At 38.1% G+C, this 17257-nt stretch overlaps 1 protein-coding gene across 1 annotated transcript in view; it reads right to left on the reverse strand.

The window, feature by feature from the left end:
• The window catches only part of LOC147571725 (uncharacterized), a gene marked incomplete at its 5' end in the record, with an annotated part of 38857 nt that overhangs the window by 13617 nt on the left and 7983 nt on the right, over positions 1 to 17257 (reverse strand). Inside the window, 5 exons of the mRNA XM_086696120.1 lie at positions 2252 to 2353; positions 3488 to 3541; positions 4058 to 4162; positions 5401 to 5454; positions 8601 to 8705. Of these exons, the coding sequence (XP_086552246.1) occupies positions 2252 to 2353; positions 3488 to 3541; positions 4058 to 4162; positions 5401 to 5454; positions 8601 to 8705 (420 nt within the window). The remainder of the gene's footprint in view (positions 1 to 2251; positions 2354 to 3487; positions 3542 to 4057; positions 4163 to 5400; positions 5455 to 8600; positions 8706 to 17257) is intronic.

The raw sequence follows: 17257 nt of genomic DNA on the forward strand, positions 1-17257 counted from the left end.
AATGTGTAGACTTGCTCTCCTATGTCCTAAGGCTTCATGAAGTCCTTGTGTAACACTAGGAATTATTTTTTTTTTTAAAGGGTAACGAGTCATAAAAAAAAAAGCAATAAACTTTAGAAGAATATTATGCCTTATTGGGAATAACTTGGAATGAGGATGGTTCTGAGGGGGGGGTTCAAGAGAAGGCCAAGTTTGCACCCGTGTGCTGAGTATGAACAAGTATTCCCTTGTATGCCACTGAAATTGGCCAGGATGTTGCTGGTTGTTTCAAAATGAGTATAATTTCTGCCAAACCTTCTTTGGAAAGCAGAAAACTGCATGAGTGATGATTAGGCAATTGTCTTTTTGCTTTGATAACATTTATACCAATGATTTGGAGCCCTTTGGTTATGTACTGCTCAAATGAAGTGTTAGAAGGCCAGCCTATATTTGACGTTCCTCTTGAAGACTTTCTGTCACTTTGAATTATTTGTATTTTTCACTGTTTTTCATTTGTTTAGTCTAATTATTCCATCATTCCATTCATTCTTCAATATTTATTGCCTCTAAATATAAGATGATGTACGTATGGTTTCTACTTACAAGAAAATCACAGTTCATAAACAAAGAAGAGTGATATAAAGACACTCCCTTTTTATACAATATGCTAAGTGTATAATAATATATGTGTGAATAGGATGAATTTTAAACTAAGAGGAAGAGTAAATAAAGTGAATTCCATGGATCAGGGAGCTCTGGGAAAGGTAAACTTTGAGATTAATTTTATGGGCAAGAATTGGCTGGTGAAATATGCCTAAGTATTTTTGTTCTAGGAGTTGGAGAGTATGTGGAAAAGGACAATTGGATAATCAAATCAGATGCCATGGTATAAGCATTAAATAACAAAGAAGATCTGTATATTAATTGAAGAAAATTTTATGAATTATCTACTAAATTTCAGGCACCATATGAGGCACCAAAGATTAAAATATATTTAATAATAAATTTAATATAATTTCTGAACAAGTCAGTTTCTGGGGTGAGACGGACAAGTAAACATACTGTAATAGAGTAGTTGGGTTGACATACAGCAAATGATAAAATCAGGAGATGCTCCCGCTAAAATTCATCCATTTATAGCTACTGCTTTGCAACAGGGTGGAGAGCCGACTATATAAGAATCTTGCCTATATCCAATACTATGGTTCAGACACCTCAGTGTTATAGGGCAATGTGGAAGCAGGAAATAATGTAAGATAAAGCTAAAAGGAAAGCAAGGGTCAGATCACAGATGTATGAAATAGTCAGCACTCCTAATTGGTAGGACTTGGTATTCAATGAGATGTGGCACTAAGGAAAAGTTGCAGTGAAAAATACCAATTCGGTTTTTTTTTAATATTTATTTATTTTTTGAGAGAGAGAGAAAGAGAAAACGAACAATTGGGGGAGGGGCAGAGAGAGAGACACACACAGAATCTGAAGCAGGCTGTAGGCTCTGAGCTGTCAGCACAGAGCCCAGCACGGGACTCGAACTCGTGGACAGCGAGATCATGACCTAAACCAAAGTTGGAGGCTTAACCGACTGAGCCACCCAGGTGCCCTGAAAAATGTCAATTTTTAAATTTGTTTTACTAAGAACATGATGGTGCCACCAGCTGAGAAAGGGAATGTATAATTAGGAGATAGTTTGGGGTAGGTATTTTTAAATATAGTGAATTTAAGATCTGAGGCTTTGCTGAGCAAGAATGAATTTGGCAGATACAACCCAACAGGAATCTGGATGTGGTTTTACCCAACCCATATTTGGGGAGGAATTTGGGCTGCAGAAAAACATCTAGAAGTTTTCAGCATATAATGACACTTGGAAATAGGAGTGTGGATAACACTGTCCACTGAGAATTGTAACACGGAATTGTAAAAGTTAAAGTGATTAATGGGCTTAGGACACAACTATTTGAGGGATACTAATAATACGGAAATTAGTCATATTTTTCTTCCTTCCTTTCTATTCGCCAGCCTATGAGATTCATTTTGCTCCTTGTAAATTCATTACTGGATCAGAAAGTAGTTATAATAGTTCTGTGTGTGATGCCTGGAATCCAAAAGAGAAGAGGTTAAAGATATGGGGCTTATAGAAATGAAGAGAAGCCTAGTTTCTTCTCTAAGCTTTGCAAAAATGTCATTTTGATACTAGGTAAAACTAATTATGGACACACTCATGTACAAGTGCAGAAAGTCTCCTGTAAGATACAGTAGTATGTGAAACACGCACCGGTAAGTGGTAGATTTTCTGTCACATCTTCGTGTTCCCTTTGTGTGAGCTTGATTCCCAAGTTTTCCAGGACAGTGTCCAGGGTATTCACCTTAACTCTGCCTGCTTAGGAAACATACAGGAACGAAACATGAAAAAAAAATGAGTTTAAAATATTAGAAATATATTTGTGAATGCGAATTGTTATCTGAATATATATACTTTGTCATTATTACAATAAAAAACAAAAGAGAAAATGTACTTCTGTGATTATTACTTTTCTGTATGAACTCCCATTTAACATGTCTAAGAGCATTAAATAATCAACAGAAAAATCAGAATTAGTAATTCGTCCTTTAAACCTTGAATGGAAGCCTGTATTATAAACAGCTCATGAAGGGATAGGCTACGTGATTTGATTATAACCAATATTAGAGAGAATAGGAATGAGCTTTGATGATAGGACCTCACTAATTTATTAACTAACTAATATTAAAACAGAGTGACGATCATAAGGTAACCTTAAAAACAAGCAGAATCTTAGCACTTTTTTAGATAAAATCAATCATTTTAAAGTGAACACCTCAGTGGAATTTGGTACATATTCACAATGTTGTACAAATATCACTTCCAGTTCCAAAACATTTTCATCATCCCCAAAGGAGAGCCCATACATATTAAGTAGTCACTCCCCACTCCCCTCTCCACCCAGCCCCCCGCAACCCTAACCTACTTTTTGTTTCTATGGATGTGCCTTCAATCTTCCTTCATAACAAGCTTTCCTTACACAACTCCCTAAAAATTCGGTAATTCTTTTCTTCATAATTTGCTGTGTATGATTAGGTTTTTGGGGTTGTGAGTATGGATTCCTAGCAAGATGGATTGAGACATGATAGCGTAAAATATTACGATGACGAAAGTAACTAAGTAACTGGGGTGCCTAGGTGGCTCGGTCGGTTAAGCATCCGACTCTTGATTTCAGCTCGGGTCGTGATCTCAGCGACGGGGAGTTCAAGCCCTGCGTCCGGCTCTGCACTGTCAGTGCAGGGCCTGCTTGGGATTCCCCTTCTCTCTCTCTCTCTCTGCACTCCCCCACTTACCATCTTTCTCTCTCAAAGTAAATAAACAAACTTAAAATGAAAGAAAGTAACTAAGTGATCTATACATAGGAAGCTAGACAGGACGCTGTCTAAATGATAAATGTGAACCTTGAAGATTTCAGATGTCTCTGCCTTTCTTATCAGGCTTTTAACCTACCCTGAGTGGATTTCACCCCATCCAGCATTGCATTCTGAAATACGTTTCCAGCAGCTATAGGAAAAGGAACAATTCATGTCAGAAGGGAAATGGTATGAACATCCACTTACTTATAACTTCAGTAAAACAACTGTAACTGAGTGGGACATGTGTTCTGTCTCAGTATTAAATTTAAAAAGAAGTTATGGAAAAGAAAACTGTCTCAGTGTGACAAATATATATATTTTCTGGCAAGTAGGAGACTGACAGCTGAGGGAAACACTATTCTGTTGAAACAATCACACCTTTCCTTTTTCTGTTCACTTCCCCTTTTATTTCTTTTCCTCGTCCCCTCCAGTTTCCTTCCTTTTCTTCCTGAGGATATAGGCTGATCAACTACCTGACACTCAGATGGCAAAGCTATGGCTGAAGGGTTTGGTAAACTGCAGACTAAATCCAAATGACAATGCCTTTTCCTAATCAATTTCAGGATTTTTCAGAAAGCCCTCGACAGGTAAAAATTTTAAATTGTTCACACGGGCCACAAAACCAAGTTCCCTAGAAAGTCTTTGTGGCTTCTGTATAGCTCACCATCAATTGGCAGAGTTTCCTGCAGCTTTTTAAGCTCCTCAGCTGTGAGCTCGATCCCCATGCTTCCCAGAACTTTCTCCAGATCACTGACATGAACCTTTTTTCCTTTGAAAATACAAGAACATTAATGTCTGAGAATAATCATTCCATGAAATGGTGAAAAATTCATTCTCATTATAATGCATCCCCCCCCCATTTGAGGAAATGGAAGGGGACAATGAGACACGTCTACACAGAATTATGGGGAAGTCACATAATAGAACATAACCCCTTAGTGTTTACAAAAGGAAGGTCTTTTATTTCTGGGAACAAGTCTGCCCTGCTGAGAACAAATTTGTTTTATAATTGGCCAGCAAATTAAGATACTAGATGAAAATAGTATAAATTCAGCTATCATTTATTGTATTTATTCTTGTCTCTGAATAATGTGACTTTTTTCTTCATAATGACAATAATTTGATCCTGTCAGGGCTTTACAATGTAACTGGAATAAGTGTACAATGCACAATATAATGATTCCACAACTCTAGACCTTAATCGGTGCTCATGATAACAAATGAACTCTTAATCCCATCAATTTATTTCACTCATCCCCTCCCCCACCTCCCTTCTGGCAACAATGTGGTCTCTATAGTTCAGAGTCTAGTTTTTTTTTGGTTTGTGTTTCTGTTTTTTTTTTTTTTTGTTTGTTTGTTTTTTAAATTTTTTTTAATGTTTATTCATTTGTGAGAGAGAGAGAGAGAGAGAGAGAGAGAAATACAGAGCGTGAGTGGGGGAGGGGCAGAGAAAAAGAGGGAGACACAGAAGCTGAAGCAGCTCCAGGCTCAGAGCTGTCAGCACAGAGCCCAATGAGGGGCTCAAATTCATGAACCATGAGATCGTGACCTGAGTCGAAGTCGGATGCTTAATTGACTGAGCCACCCGGGCACCCCATTCCTTTGTTTCTTAAATTCCACATGAGTGAAATCAAACGGTATTTGTCTTTTTCTGGCTGATTTATTTCACTTAACATTGTATCCTCTAGATCTACTTAAAAGTAATTTCTTATTGAAAGATTGAGCGACATTGGCAAAAACAGCTGAGCAGTGAGTGGGTTGCTTCATGAAACTATCCTTCCACCGGAACACAATGAGTGAGAAAGAACTATCAGAATCAACTTCCTTAGAACTCTGGAAAATAGTCAAAGTTTGGTACCTCAACCAAGTGAAAGCAGAATTGAGAAAAAGGTGACTTATAGTAAGAGAGCTTTGTGGCATTTTGACCCCCTTCCCCAAACTGTTTTTGATCATCCATCCCTGTGAGCAAAATATTTTCCAGGACAAAAGTGACAGTCTCTTATTTACCTGTAAAAGGTTTCATTCCATCCATGTGCGTTCTCATTTCAACCTTCCCATGAACTGTAAGAAAATGTAAATCAAATACATAGTGGCATTCACTGAGAAATGCAAAACAGGAAGCACAATGGCATTCATTGGCTACTTTTTATCCCCCACCTACCCCAAGGAGCACAAAAGGACATGGAAAATAATCACTCTGCTTGTTATAAAGGTGCCCATTTTAACAACTGCTTTCATCCATTGTCATATGGCAAAACGCTAAAGGTGTGAGATTCAAAAGTCACCTCTTTTCATCAGACTTTGTTTTTAGCTTTACACTTTGGAAAACCAAAGATGATTTGGGCCACGCCAGGGAAAACAAAATTTAAAACTGGGATCTTATTCACCACTGTTTTAACGGGACTTTTGAAATGATCTCTTTCTTTACTGAGATTCTAATTACTATTTCCTTTCATGTTCACTGACCCAGGCAGACCAGTTTACTCTTGATTTGCATGACGTACGATTTGCTTGAGGGCAATATTCATTTTGAGCTTAACTTCCCAACTCTAATGATTTGCATAGTTTTCGTAGTAGACATAGTAGACAAATTGAATTTCATACAAATTAATATTTAAAAAGACATTAATATGGTAAAGAACAGAAATATCTCACGAATAGATGATTTTTGAGATCTATATTTTGCCAAGAAAGAAAAACGACCTAAAAAACTGTCACTGTTGGTAAGTTACTTGAAAAATTCCTGATTTTAGATTGTAAGTAATAAATTACAGTATACAGTATCTAAAAACCCCTATACCATGGAAAATTTACAAATGAAGGTCCTGGATAACTCAAAAAGATTTACTGAAGTATTAGAAGTACGCAGTGACTCTTAGCAGAAGCTGTGTGACACTTACATGTACACAATAACAAGTATTAGAACAGTGAGCAGGATAAATATACATTTATTCATTGGTTGCTAAATCTAGGCTAAACGAGAATCTTCCTTGTTTTTCTTCTGGATCTTTTGAGGCAGAACATTCCAAAAGTTATTTCTGTAGTAAAACCAATTAGTGAGGTCAGGAAAGCATGAAGATATGTGTCAGTTTTACGGGGCCACCGGAAATTCTCAGAAACAAAGATGATAACACCTATTTGGTGTAAAATTCGCTATTTAACTTGGGTCCCATTTCAACTGAATCTTGCCCTCTCCAGTAAATTCATATCTCCGTCCTGACAGACACAGTATGAGAAAAGCTTTGCCCTAAATGGGGTCTTTCTGTCCCAAATGATATAATTGGGGCTCTATGCTTGAGCCTTAATCTTTCACAAAACTTCTTTTTAAGCTCAATACTGATGGTAACTCTTCAGATGAGCAGATCACCAATAAGCAATAACTTAAAAATTTTAACTCTGGGGGTGCCTGGGTGGCTCGGTCGGTTAAGCATCCGACTTCAGTTCAGGTCGTAATCTCACGGTTCATGAGTTCAAGCCTGCATCAAGCTTGCTGCTGTCAGCACAGAGCCCACTTTGGATCCTCTGTCCACCCCCCTCTTTGTCCCAGCCCCCGCTTACGCTCTCTTTGTGTCTTTCAAAATAAATAAATTAACTTAAAAAAAATTCTAACTCTGATTTAAAGAAAAAAGGATTAATCATTCCACATGTCCATTTTATTTCATGTGTACTTTTTAATCTCACAATGATTTTCATTATGTTGGTTGATCTGAAATTATTATTTTAAAATAAGGAACAGAAATCATTGGCAATACCAGAGGATAGTTTCAAATAATTGCTATATTTCCACCCATAATTCTGCTTTTTTTAGCAATATGAAAAAAAATTCCACCATAATCTCAAATAGACAAAAAATAGTTTTCTATTATGAAAGCTGATTGTTCCATATCTAGTCTCATTCACGGATACACCATTGCAAGCAAAGAAAACAAGACAGTGAAGACCACTTGCATGGTCCTTCTAGTACACTACCAGAGGTAAAAATTAGAGAATAAATCAAATGAATTAACAAAAATATTTTTAAGGGTACACTGCTTATCTTACACAATGACGTGAATAAATGCACCTTAATAAGATGAGCAAGTATTGATTCATCTAAGGTTATATGATAGTTAAGGCATGTTCCAGACAGATACTTCTTAGCCCTACTATAACGTTCTCAGGCTGATATTTAACATTTGCTTATTTAGCTTGAGAATTCTTTTAGCCCCAATTCAGAATGTACTAAACTTGAGACTTTGTCTCTAGCCCATCAAGGGAGATTAGAGCTTTGGGAACAGTCAGTCCTTGGACCATGGAATCCAGCTCAGAATGATGGGATGTAAGCAGAGGCATAGGTGGGGCCGCTGAGCATTCAGACATTCCACACATTCAGGCCTGAGTGGTTACTGTTCCTTTTCCCCTCAAGGGTATCTGGAAAACTTGGTCCTATTCTTTTGGTGCAGGAAATAGGTCCTACACTTCATATTCCTCCTTTATCATGCTTTTTTTTTCTTTTAAGAGAGAGAGAGTGAGCGCGCGTGTGCACGAGAGAGACAGAGAGAGAGAGAGAGAGAGAAAGAGAGACAGAGAGAGAGAGACAGTCCAAAGCAGGCCACACTCTGCACAGAGTTGGATGCAGGGCTCGATCCCACATCCCTGGGACCATGACCTGGGCCGAAATCAAGAGTTGGACGCTCAACAGACTGAATCACCCAAACGCCCCTATTCTGCCTTTCTACGTGTCCTTGAAAATGGTGAGGCAAAGACAGAAATGCTATTTTAATAACCTCCCACTTAGGGGTACCTGGCTGGCTCAGGTGGTAAAGCATGCAACTCTTGATCTCAGGTTGTGAACTGAGCTCGACACTGGGCCTAGAGCTTACTTAAAAGAAATTAAAAATAATTTCCCACTTCGGGCTCTGCTCTCTTTTCTCTATAATTTTTAAAAATTTTTTCTGTGTTAAAGTTTCTTCTATTTAATGCACCCCACTCCCTTCCCTCCACAGCAGTGTCTCTCTCTAATTTTGTTCAGTTCTAATAGCGGCCTTGGCCTTGGCCATACTCCAAGTGGAAATGAAGTTACTGAAAATGTCAAGGGGCAAAACATGTTTACTTCCAGTCTGAGTCATCTTTCATGTTTTCCGTCTTCTTAATGCCAAAGTAGAGTTTTCAGAGATTCTTTTATAGAAGCTCAGATTAACCGATTCAAACGTATCTTAAATACTCACCGTCGGCTGGTAGGTCACGTGTCAGATCATTAATTTCCTCTTCTGAAAGGTTCATCCCCATAGTTTGCAAAGGAGAATCCATTTTATCGACATCAATAATCTCTCCTTGTGAAAAAGTAAAGAATACGGGGAAAACTCACTGATTCCAAAATGTGACCACTCGCATTACTCATAGTGCATTAATGATTATCAGTCTCATGGGGAAAACAAGATTTAATATAGTCTATTCACATATATCAAGGGGGTCAATAAGGATGTTAGAATTCGAATAGAAATCTTCCAGGTGAATGAGCAATTTTCAAATCTTTCACAGCAAGTGGTAAAATCAAACTGTGGCTGACAATGAGGGTTTTTGTTTTTTTTTTTCCTGAACTCCCAGATTAGATGCCTCAACTCCTGACAAAAATCGATCATCAAGTTCTGTTTCCATTTATGTGGAGGACGATGTTATTCAGACCAACCTTCCTCTGGAAACTGAAATCTTGGATAAAATGTAAAAAGCATCTCCTCAAAAGTGCTAAAGAGCTGATAAGAGAGTACGTTACTAGTGCAAAGCCTCATCAAAAGTAGGAACCTAGGGAGGTAAGCAGAGCCCTGGTACTGCTTCTGTTCTAAATATACTTGCTCCATCTGGATTTGAACTGTCATGTTGATGACCTCATGGAGTGTGGGTGATTCTGTCCAAGTGCCCAGCAGAAGCAAAGGCAAGTATTCCTTGGGAACATGCTTCCATCCTCACCCTCAAAGGTTTCTTTCTATAATTTTCCAAGGAAAATAGCTCACACTCAAAAGAATCAAACACAGAGCGAAACAAGCTACTTGAGAGAGAATAAGCAGAAATAACAGGCAGCAGCAACATGCTCATAAAAACTTTAGATTTAGAAGTTATCAGGCACAATGAGAAAAAATGAAATCTGGCCTTTTGTAGCAACGTGGATGGAACTGGAGAGTGTGATGCTAAGTGAAATAAGCCATACAGAGAAAGACAGATACCATATGGTTTCACTCTTATGTGGATCCTGAGAAACTTAACAGGAACCCATGGGGGAGGGGAAGGAAAAAAAAAAAAAAAAAAAGAGGTTAGAGTGGGAGAGAGCCAAAGCATAAGAGACTGTTGAGAACTGAGAACAAACTAAGGGTTGATGGCGGGTGGGAGGGAGGAGAGGGTGGGTGATGGGTATTGAGGAGGGCACCTTTTGGGATGAGCACTGGGTGTTGTATGGAAGCCAATTTGACAATAAATTTCATATATAAATAAAAAATAAATAAATAAATAAATAAATAAATAAATAAATAAAGAAGTTATCAGTCACAAGTTACAAAACTATTGTGCTTCCTATGTGTAAAGCAATGGAAAACAAGCTAAAAGTATCTGCATCTGCAGGAGATAGGAAACAATACAAAATGACCCAGGATAGCCGAAAAAGAGAAAAAAATGCTTAGAAATGAAAAGAAGGGGGAAAGAGGAGGAAGGAGGGAGGAAGGAAACAAGACAGCTGTATGGGAACATGAAGGGGACCTTGAACCACATGGAACTCATCCTCTACCCACTAGTGAATCTAGGGCTGCGGGAAAGTCCTTTGGGACAATCCTTGGTTTAGTGCCAAGTAGCGGTGGTGTGTCTTTCCCGAGCTTCCTAGTGGGCAGCTCACGGTGTCTATGGGGCACTCTTACTGGTGCACACCGTGCATATGGCATTGTCTGCACCCACGGAGGCCGGAGCTACAGCCAAGTGGGTACATCACCACGTGGTTAAATCTTGACTCACAATAACGCGGATCTGTATTGAATGTGGAAGATTTCGATGTTAAAGTTGAAAGGGTAGTCAGTATTTCTATACCACAGAAAACAAGAAATAAGGGTGCATGATATGCTTTCATATTTCTTCATTATGTTGGGATTTAAACTTGGCACAACAGTAAACACGTACATGTGATAAGTCCTCTCATAATACAAGTGGTTTTCAAACCCTAACAAATCAATCTTCTCACCAGGAAATATGTTACACAGCAAATGGAAAATGAAAGAAAAAAAAAAAAAAAACAAGACAAATACACTCCTACTAAAAGTCACACAAAAAAGATGTTTCTATAAAGAACAGCCAGAACTGGGCGGGGTGGACAAGGGAGCGTGTGTGTGTGCGTGTGTGTGTGTGCGTACAAGGGCTGAGGAGTGAGGGGTTAGGTCTACTCATATCAAAAGACTATAAAGCTGTTATACTCAACACAATTTAGAGCATGAATAAGCAGACCAATAGAACAGAATGGAAATTCTCAAAATAGACAAGTGCACATAGAAATCAAGTATATAGTTAGGATGGCATCTCAAATTCAAGGATGTGGTGACAGACTTTTAAATAAATGATTTGGGACACCTGTAGAGCCGTTTTCAAAAAGATAAACTAGATTTGTATTTCCCGATGGAATGCAATGTGAAATAAACAGTATTACTTATGAAGTATTCTTGTCAAAAAATGTTGAAGATGAAAATAATTAAGCCATCAGAGCTGACTCCTGGTTTATGAGGAATACGGACAACAGAGAAACGAGAGATGAGAAAACAGACAAAAACGGGTAAATTTAGTAGATGGGAAATTTTTCTTTTTTTAGTATATAGAAATGCTACCAGACGATCGGCAACCCAGTTTCTAAAAAAAAAATCAGTGCCTAAAAAGAAAAGACAAAGAAGGTAGAGGAATAGCTGTAGAGTACGTGAGATTTAAGTGTCATAATAGATGCAGTGTGTAAAGCTTGTTGGGTTCTTTATTTGAATAAGCTCACTGTAAAAAATATTTTAAAGAAGGGAAATTTAAAAATAAACTGTATAATGGTATTGCAGTCATGTAAAAAAATCCATACTTTTTAAAAAAAAATTTTTTTTTTTAACGTTTTATTTATTTTTGGGACAGAGAGAGACAGAGCATGAACGGGGGAGGGGCAGAGAGAGAGGGAGACACAGAATCGGAAACAGGCTCCAGGCTCTGAGCCATCAGCCCAGAGCCCGACGCGGGGCTCGAACTCACGGACGGCGAGATCGTGACCTGAGCTGAAGTCGGACGCTTAACCGACTGCGCCACCCAGGCGCCCAAAAAAATCCATACTTTTAAGAAGATGTATACTGAAGTATATAAGGACTAAATGAAAATTTGCTTTGAAATAAATAAGAGGGGCGCCTGGGTGGCTCAGTCGGTTGAGCATTGGACTTCGGCTCAGGTCGGGATCTCGCGGTTTGTGAATTCGAGCCCCGCGTCAGGCTCTGTGCTGACAGCTCAGAGCCTGGAGCCTACTTTGGATTCTGTGTCTCCTTCTCTCTGCTTCTTCCCCGTTCATGCTCTGTCTCTGTCTGTCTCTCAAAAATGAATTAAATAAATAAATAAGAAGCAAGTGAGATGAATCTTCATAACTGTTGAATCTAGGTTCATTCTATTATTCTTTATTCCTTATCATTCATTATATTATTCTTCCTACTTTGTATATATTTGGAAATGCTCATTAGAGCCAAAAGGCAGAAAGAACCCAGATGCCCATCAAAGGATGAGTGAATAAACACAACATATACACATACAACAGAATGTGTTATTAGGCAACAAAAAGGAATGAAATTGTATACGCATGTTCACAGAACATATTCACCATCACTAAAATGTGGAAGCAACTCGAGTATCCACTGATGGATGAATGAATATATATACCTATAGTAGAATATTATTCAGTCTTAAGAAGGAAGGAAATTTTGACATATGTTACAACCTGGATGAAACATGAGGACAGTAGGGTAAGTAACATAAACGAGTCACGGAAATAGACACTGCATGATTCCACTTATATAAGGTATTTAGATTAGTCAAAACCATACAGACAGAAAGTAGAAGGGTGGCTGTCAGGGGCTCGTGGGAGGGGACAATGGGAAGTGTTTTCGTTTTTGTTTTTGTTTTTAACGGTTATTTACTTTTGAGACAGAGAGAGACAAGGCATGAACGGGGGAGGGGCAGAGAGAGAGGGAGACACAGAATCGGAAACAGGCTCCAGGCTCTGAGCCGTCAGCACAGCGCCCGACGCGGGGCTCGAACTCACGGACCGTGAGATCGTGACCTGAGCCGAAGTCGGACGCCTAACTGACCAAGCCACCCAGGCGCCCCTAATGGATACAGAGTTTTAATTTTACAAAATGAAAAGAATTCTGGAGACGGATGGTGGTAGTCATTGCACAAAAAATGTGAAGGTGCTTAATAACACTGAACTGGACACTTAAAAATGGTTAAGGTAGTAAACTTTATGTTATGTGCATCTTACCACCATAAATAAATTGGAAAAAAGGAAGAATGGAATACTGATACGTGCTACAATATAGATGAACCTGAAACCGTCATACTAAGTGAAAGAAGCTAATCATAAAGACTACATACTATCCCGCTTATATGAAATGTCCAGAATAGGTAAATCTATAGGGACAGAAAATAGATTAGTAAGTTGCCTAGGGCTCGTAGGGTGGTGGGGAGAGAATAAAAGGGTGATAGCTAAAGGATATAGGGTTTCGTTTTGGGGTGTTCTGGGTATTCACAGAGTCCTTTGATAAAGCTACTAACTATAATGAAATTGTAATTAGTCCCAATAAAGTAAATGATAACCCAAAAAGGGACATTCGGTGCCTCAGACTAGAAGGACATGGGGGTAGAATGGGGAGACGACAAAGAAGAAATTGGAAGAAAATAAGGGAAGTTTCGGTCTCGATCTCTGCATTGTCTATGAAACCATCTTTCTACCATGTCACTGAGACTTGAACAGACTGCAACAGATTACAAGGTTCCTTGAGCGGAGCACCTGGGTGGCTCAGTTGGTTAAGTGTCTGACTCTTGATCTCAGCTCAGGTCATGATCTCATGGTTCGTGGAATTCAGTCCTGCGTTGGGCTCTGTGCTGACAATGCAGAGCCTGCTTGGGATTCTCTCTCTCTCTCCTCGCTCTCTGACCCTCCCCCACTCTCTCTGTCTCTCAAAAATAAACTTTAAAAAGAAAGAAAAGTCCTATAAAACTTACAACACACAATATTTGAGTGGGAAAATTGATCTGAAGACATAAATCTGAGTATTTTGAGGATATAGGGATGATGGGGGAAAGGAAGTTTTTTCAGAGAGTGTTAAATGAAATAATGAACTACAAACAGAAATTCATTCTGCTCCCTGGAGTTTATAAAAATGAAGAAATAGGACTTTTACATTAGGAATTAATCCCTCCTTAAGATCTGCAAATATCTTCTGAGTGCTTTAGAAATTCTGGTATGCGTGTTCACAAGCGCTAACTCCCTTCAAAGACACAGTTATTTCTAAAATCCTCACCATTAAGTAGCAGGTTTTCGGTCAGCTTTTTCTGTTCCTTTTCTGGGAGCTTAATCCTCATTTCCCCCAGAATGCTGTCCAAATTACCCACATTACCCTTCCTACCTTAGGAACGCAATAGGGATGGGAAATAAGAAAAATGGAATGTTTCTACAATATTAAAAATGCATTCGTTTCTGTGTATTATTAACTTAATTAGCCCGTGCTAAGGATATGAAAAAAGAGAGAAAGTGTAATTTATGTCTTCATAGTATCATTTAACATTTTAAATAGGAGTACCAAGACTCATTTGACTTTTCTAATTATCTGGAAAAATTTAATAGGATGGGTAAAACTAGAACCTGTCGCCTTTCACCTTATCTTGGGACAACTTGAGACAGCAAAAGGTGCCTAAGGTATATTTTAGCACCTTAGGGCTATTAGACCACAGATCTCATTGCTACAGACAAGAACAGGAGCCATTCTCATTTTCCTGAACTCCCAGGTCACTTCCACTGAACCATTGCCAGTACTTCACTTCAATGTCTGCGGTATAGACCTAGATTTGATTTTCCAATTTAAGATGCTTTTTCATCTTACTTCCATGCTCCCTATCCCTCTGACTCTTCTCTGGCCTTTTGTGGCCTGTGGAAACCTCAGCATTACTTATGATTCACAGTGAAAGAAGTTGTTGATATAATAAACTTAATATAAGTTTTTAGGATAGCATTCATTTCTATTTAGAGATGTGTTCTGTGAGTTTTTAAAATGTCTTCTTAGTGCCAAATTAGTGGCTTTCGAGAGTCTTTCCATCACTTCCTAAGCCCAAGATTTCCCAAGTGGTTCAATGCTATATTAAATGCGCAGCATTAATTTGTAGATTCTGTCTCATATTTTTAGGTTCCTTTTCTGTAAGATTCAACCTCATGTTTTCCAGAACAGTGATTGTTGTTATATCAACATGATTGTTGATATCAATCATCCTCACCCCTAGGAAACTGAAAGAAATAACACCAAAATGTAGTCACTCTTAAATGTGACCAAAACTATTAATTCGTGGATAATATATAGTTACAAGTTCTAGCACAAAAAACATAGCTAACTACATTGTTCAAATATTTAAAATATGTTCAATAATAGAGTTAGAATAAAATATCTTCCTTTGGTCAGTCCATAGAGCAGAAAGCTTTAAAGGTAATCGGTGAGCTACTCAGTGAAATACACTAGTGGGGATAACAAATTTCATCCTTCCATCCAATAAGCATGATTTTTTTGTGGATGATACCCAGAGAAAAATATCTTTTTCTGAGTAAATTTCTTTAACCATTACTAATTTTTTTGTTTATTAATCACTTTTCAGACTAGACTTATTTTCTTCTTTGCCACAAATTATAAACTTTTCAATAAGTTATGGAACTCTATCCCCCAGGATAGAACATACATTGTCTGCAAAAGTATGGGCGGATTAAAAGAAGCATAAATATGCTATCAAAATATCTGAAAAGTGGCAAGTATCAAAATTTAACATCTTATGTATATTTTCATCTTTAAAGGCCTTCATTGCACAGCAAAGGAAACCATCAACAAAACAAAAAGGCAACTACTGAATGGGAGAAGGTGTTTGCAAATGATATATCCAGTAAGGGGTTAAAATCCAAAATATGCAAAGAACTCATACGACTGAACACCGAAAAATGACAAATAATCCAATTTAAAAATGGGCAGAGCACATGAATAGACTTTTCCAAAGAAGACATGTAGATGGCCCACAGACACATGAAAAGATGCTCAGCATCACTAATCATCAGGAAAATGCAAATCAAAACCCAATGAGATATCACTTCACACCAATCAGAATGGGTAGTATCAAAAAGATAAATAATAAGTCCTGGTGAAGGTGAGGAGAAAAGGGAGCCCTTGTGCACTATTGGTGGGAATGTAAATTGGTGCAGCCACTCTGGAAAATAGGAAGGAGGTTCCTCCAAAAACTAAAAATAGAAGTACCATATGGTCTAGTAATTCCACTTCTGGGTATTTACAAGAAAAAAATGGAAACGCTAATTTGGCAAGATACTATGCCGTTTTGTTTGCTGCAGCATTACTTACAATAGCCAAGACGGGGAAGCAACCTAGGTGTCCATTAACCGATGAATGGATAAAGAAGAGGTGGTACACATACACATAACGGAATACTACTCGGCCGTAAAAAAGAATGAAATCTTGCCATTAATGACAACATGGATGGACCTGGAGGCTATTATGATAAATGACGTAAGTGAGACAGAGAAATACAAATATCATATGATTTTGCTTACTTGTGGAATCTAAAAAGTATAACAAACAAACAACAGACTCATAAATAGAGAGAACAGGTGGTTGCCAAAGTAGAGGTGGGTGGGGGATTAGGTGAAATAGAAGATTAAGAGGTGCAAACTTCTAGTTATAAAGAAAATAAGTCAGAGGGATGAAAAGTATAGCATAGGGAACAGAGTCGATAATGTAATAACTATGACAACAGAAGGCAACTACACTTACCATGGTGTTTCATAATGTGTGTAATTGTTGAATCGCTATGTTGTCCACACGAAACTAATGTTATATGTCAGTTATCCTTTTAGAATAAATTAATGAAAAAGGCCTCTGTGCCAACCATCAGCCTATCCTGATAGATGTATCAGCTTTAAGAAGCATACAAATCAAAATCTCACCAAAATTCGTTATTAAGCAACAGAGAAGCCATCATTTCACAAAGTCAGACTTTACCTTTCCATACAGTACAAATATACTCTCAATGATTTTTAAAAATATATGAAACGGAGAAAATAAGGCCACTCTTCATTCACTGGCACCTAAGGCACTTATTGCTGGCCCTCTAACAGGCAGAACCCCTCCCATCCATTTATTCTTTGTAATTTCTCATTTATTTCCATTTCATACTTTTCAATGCCTTCCTTTTCCTCTTCTCATTTTAAAATTTCAGAATCACAGTGTATTCAAGAATAATAGCCAGGATTTCTCAACCATGGTCGCAGGATTTCTGACTAAAGCCACCTCATTCCCAACTAAGAATGAGAGGACCCCGTAGGTATGTCTTCGTAAGAGAAAACAGTCATTACCTTGTAAAAGATTTTTTTGGACAATCTTTTTCACTTAGATATGAAATAGAATTGTTAGAGAAATTCTCACCATCGACTGGCAGATTGTTCACCAACTCTCCCTGTTTCTTATCTTTGAGTTCTATCCCCATGTTTCCTGGAACTTTTTTCATGTCATTGACCTCAACCTCTCCTTCAAAGCAAAAGAAGGGAGACTTCTGGTATTACTGTGAATGATGTCGTGATTCC

This window comes from Puma concolor, unplaced genomic scaffold, assembly GCF_028749965.1.
Source record: "Puma concolor isolate L17-30 unplaced genomic scaffold, mPumCon1.1.hap2 unalloc_scaffold_106, whole genome shotgun sequence".
Classification (NCBI taxonomy): Eukaryota; Metazoa; Chordata; class Mammalia; order Carnivora; family Felidae; genus Puma; species Puma concolor.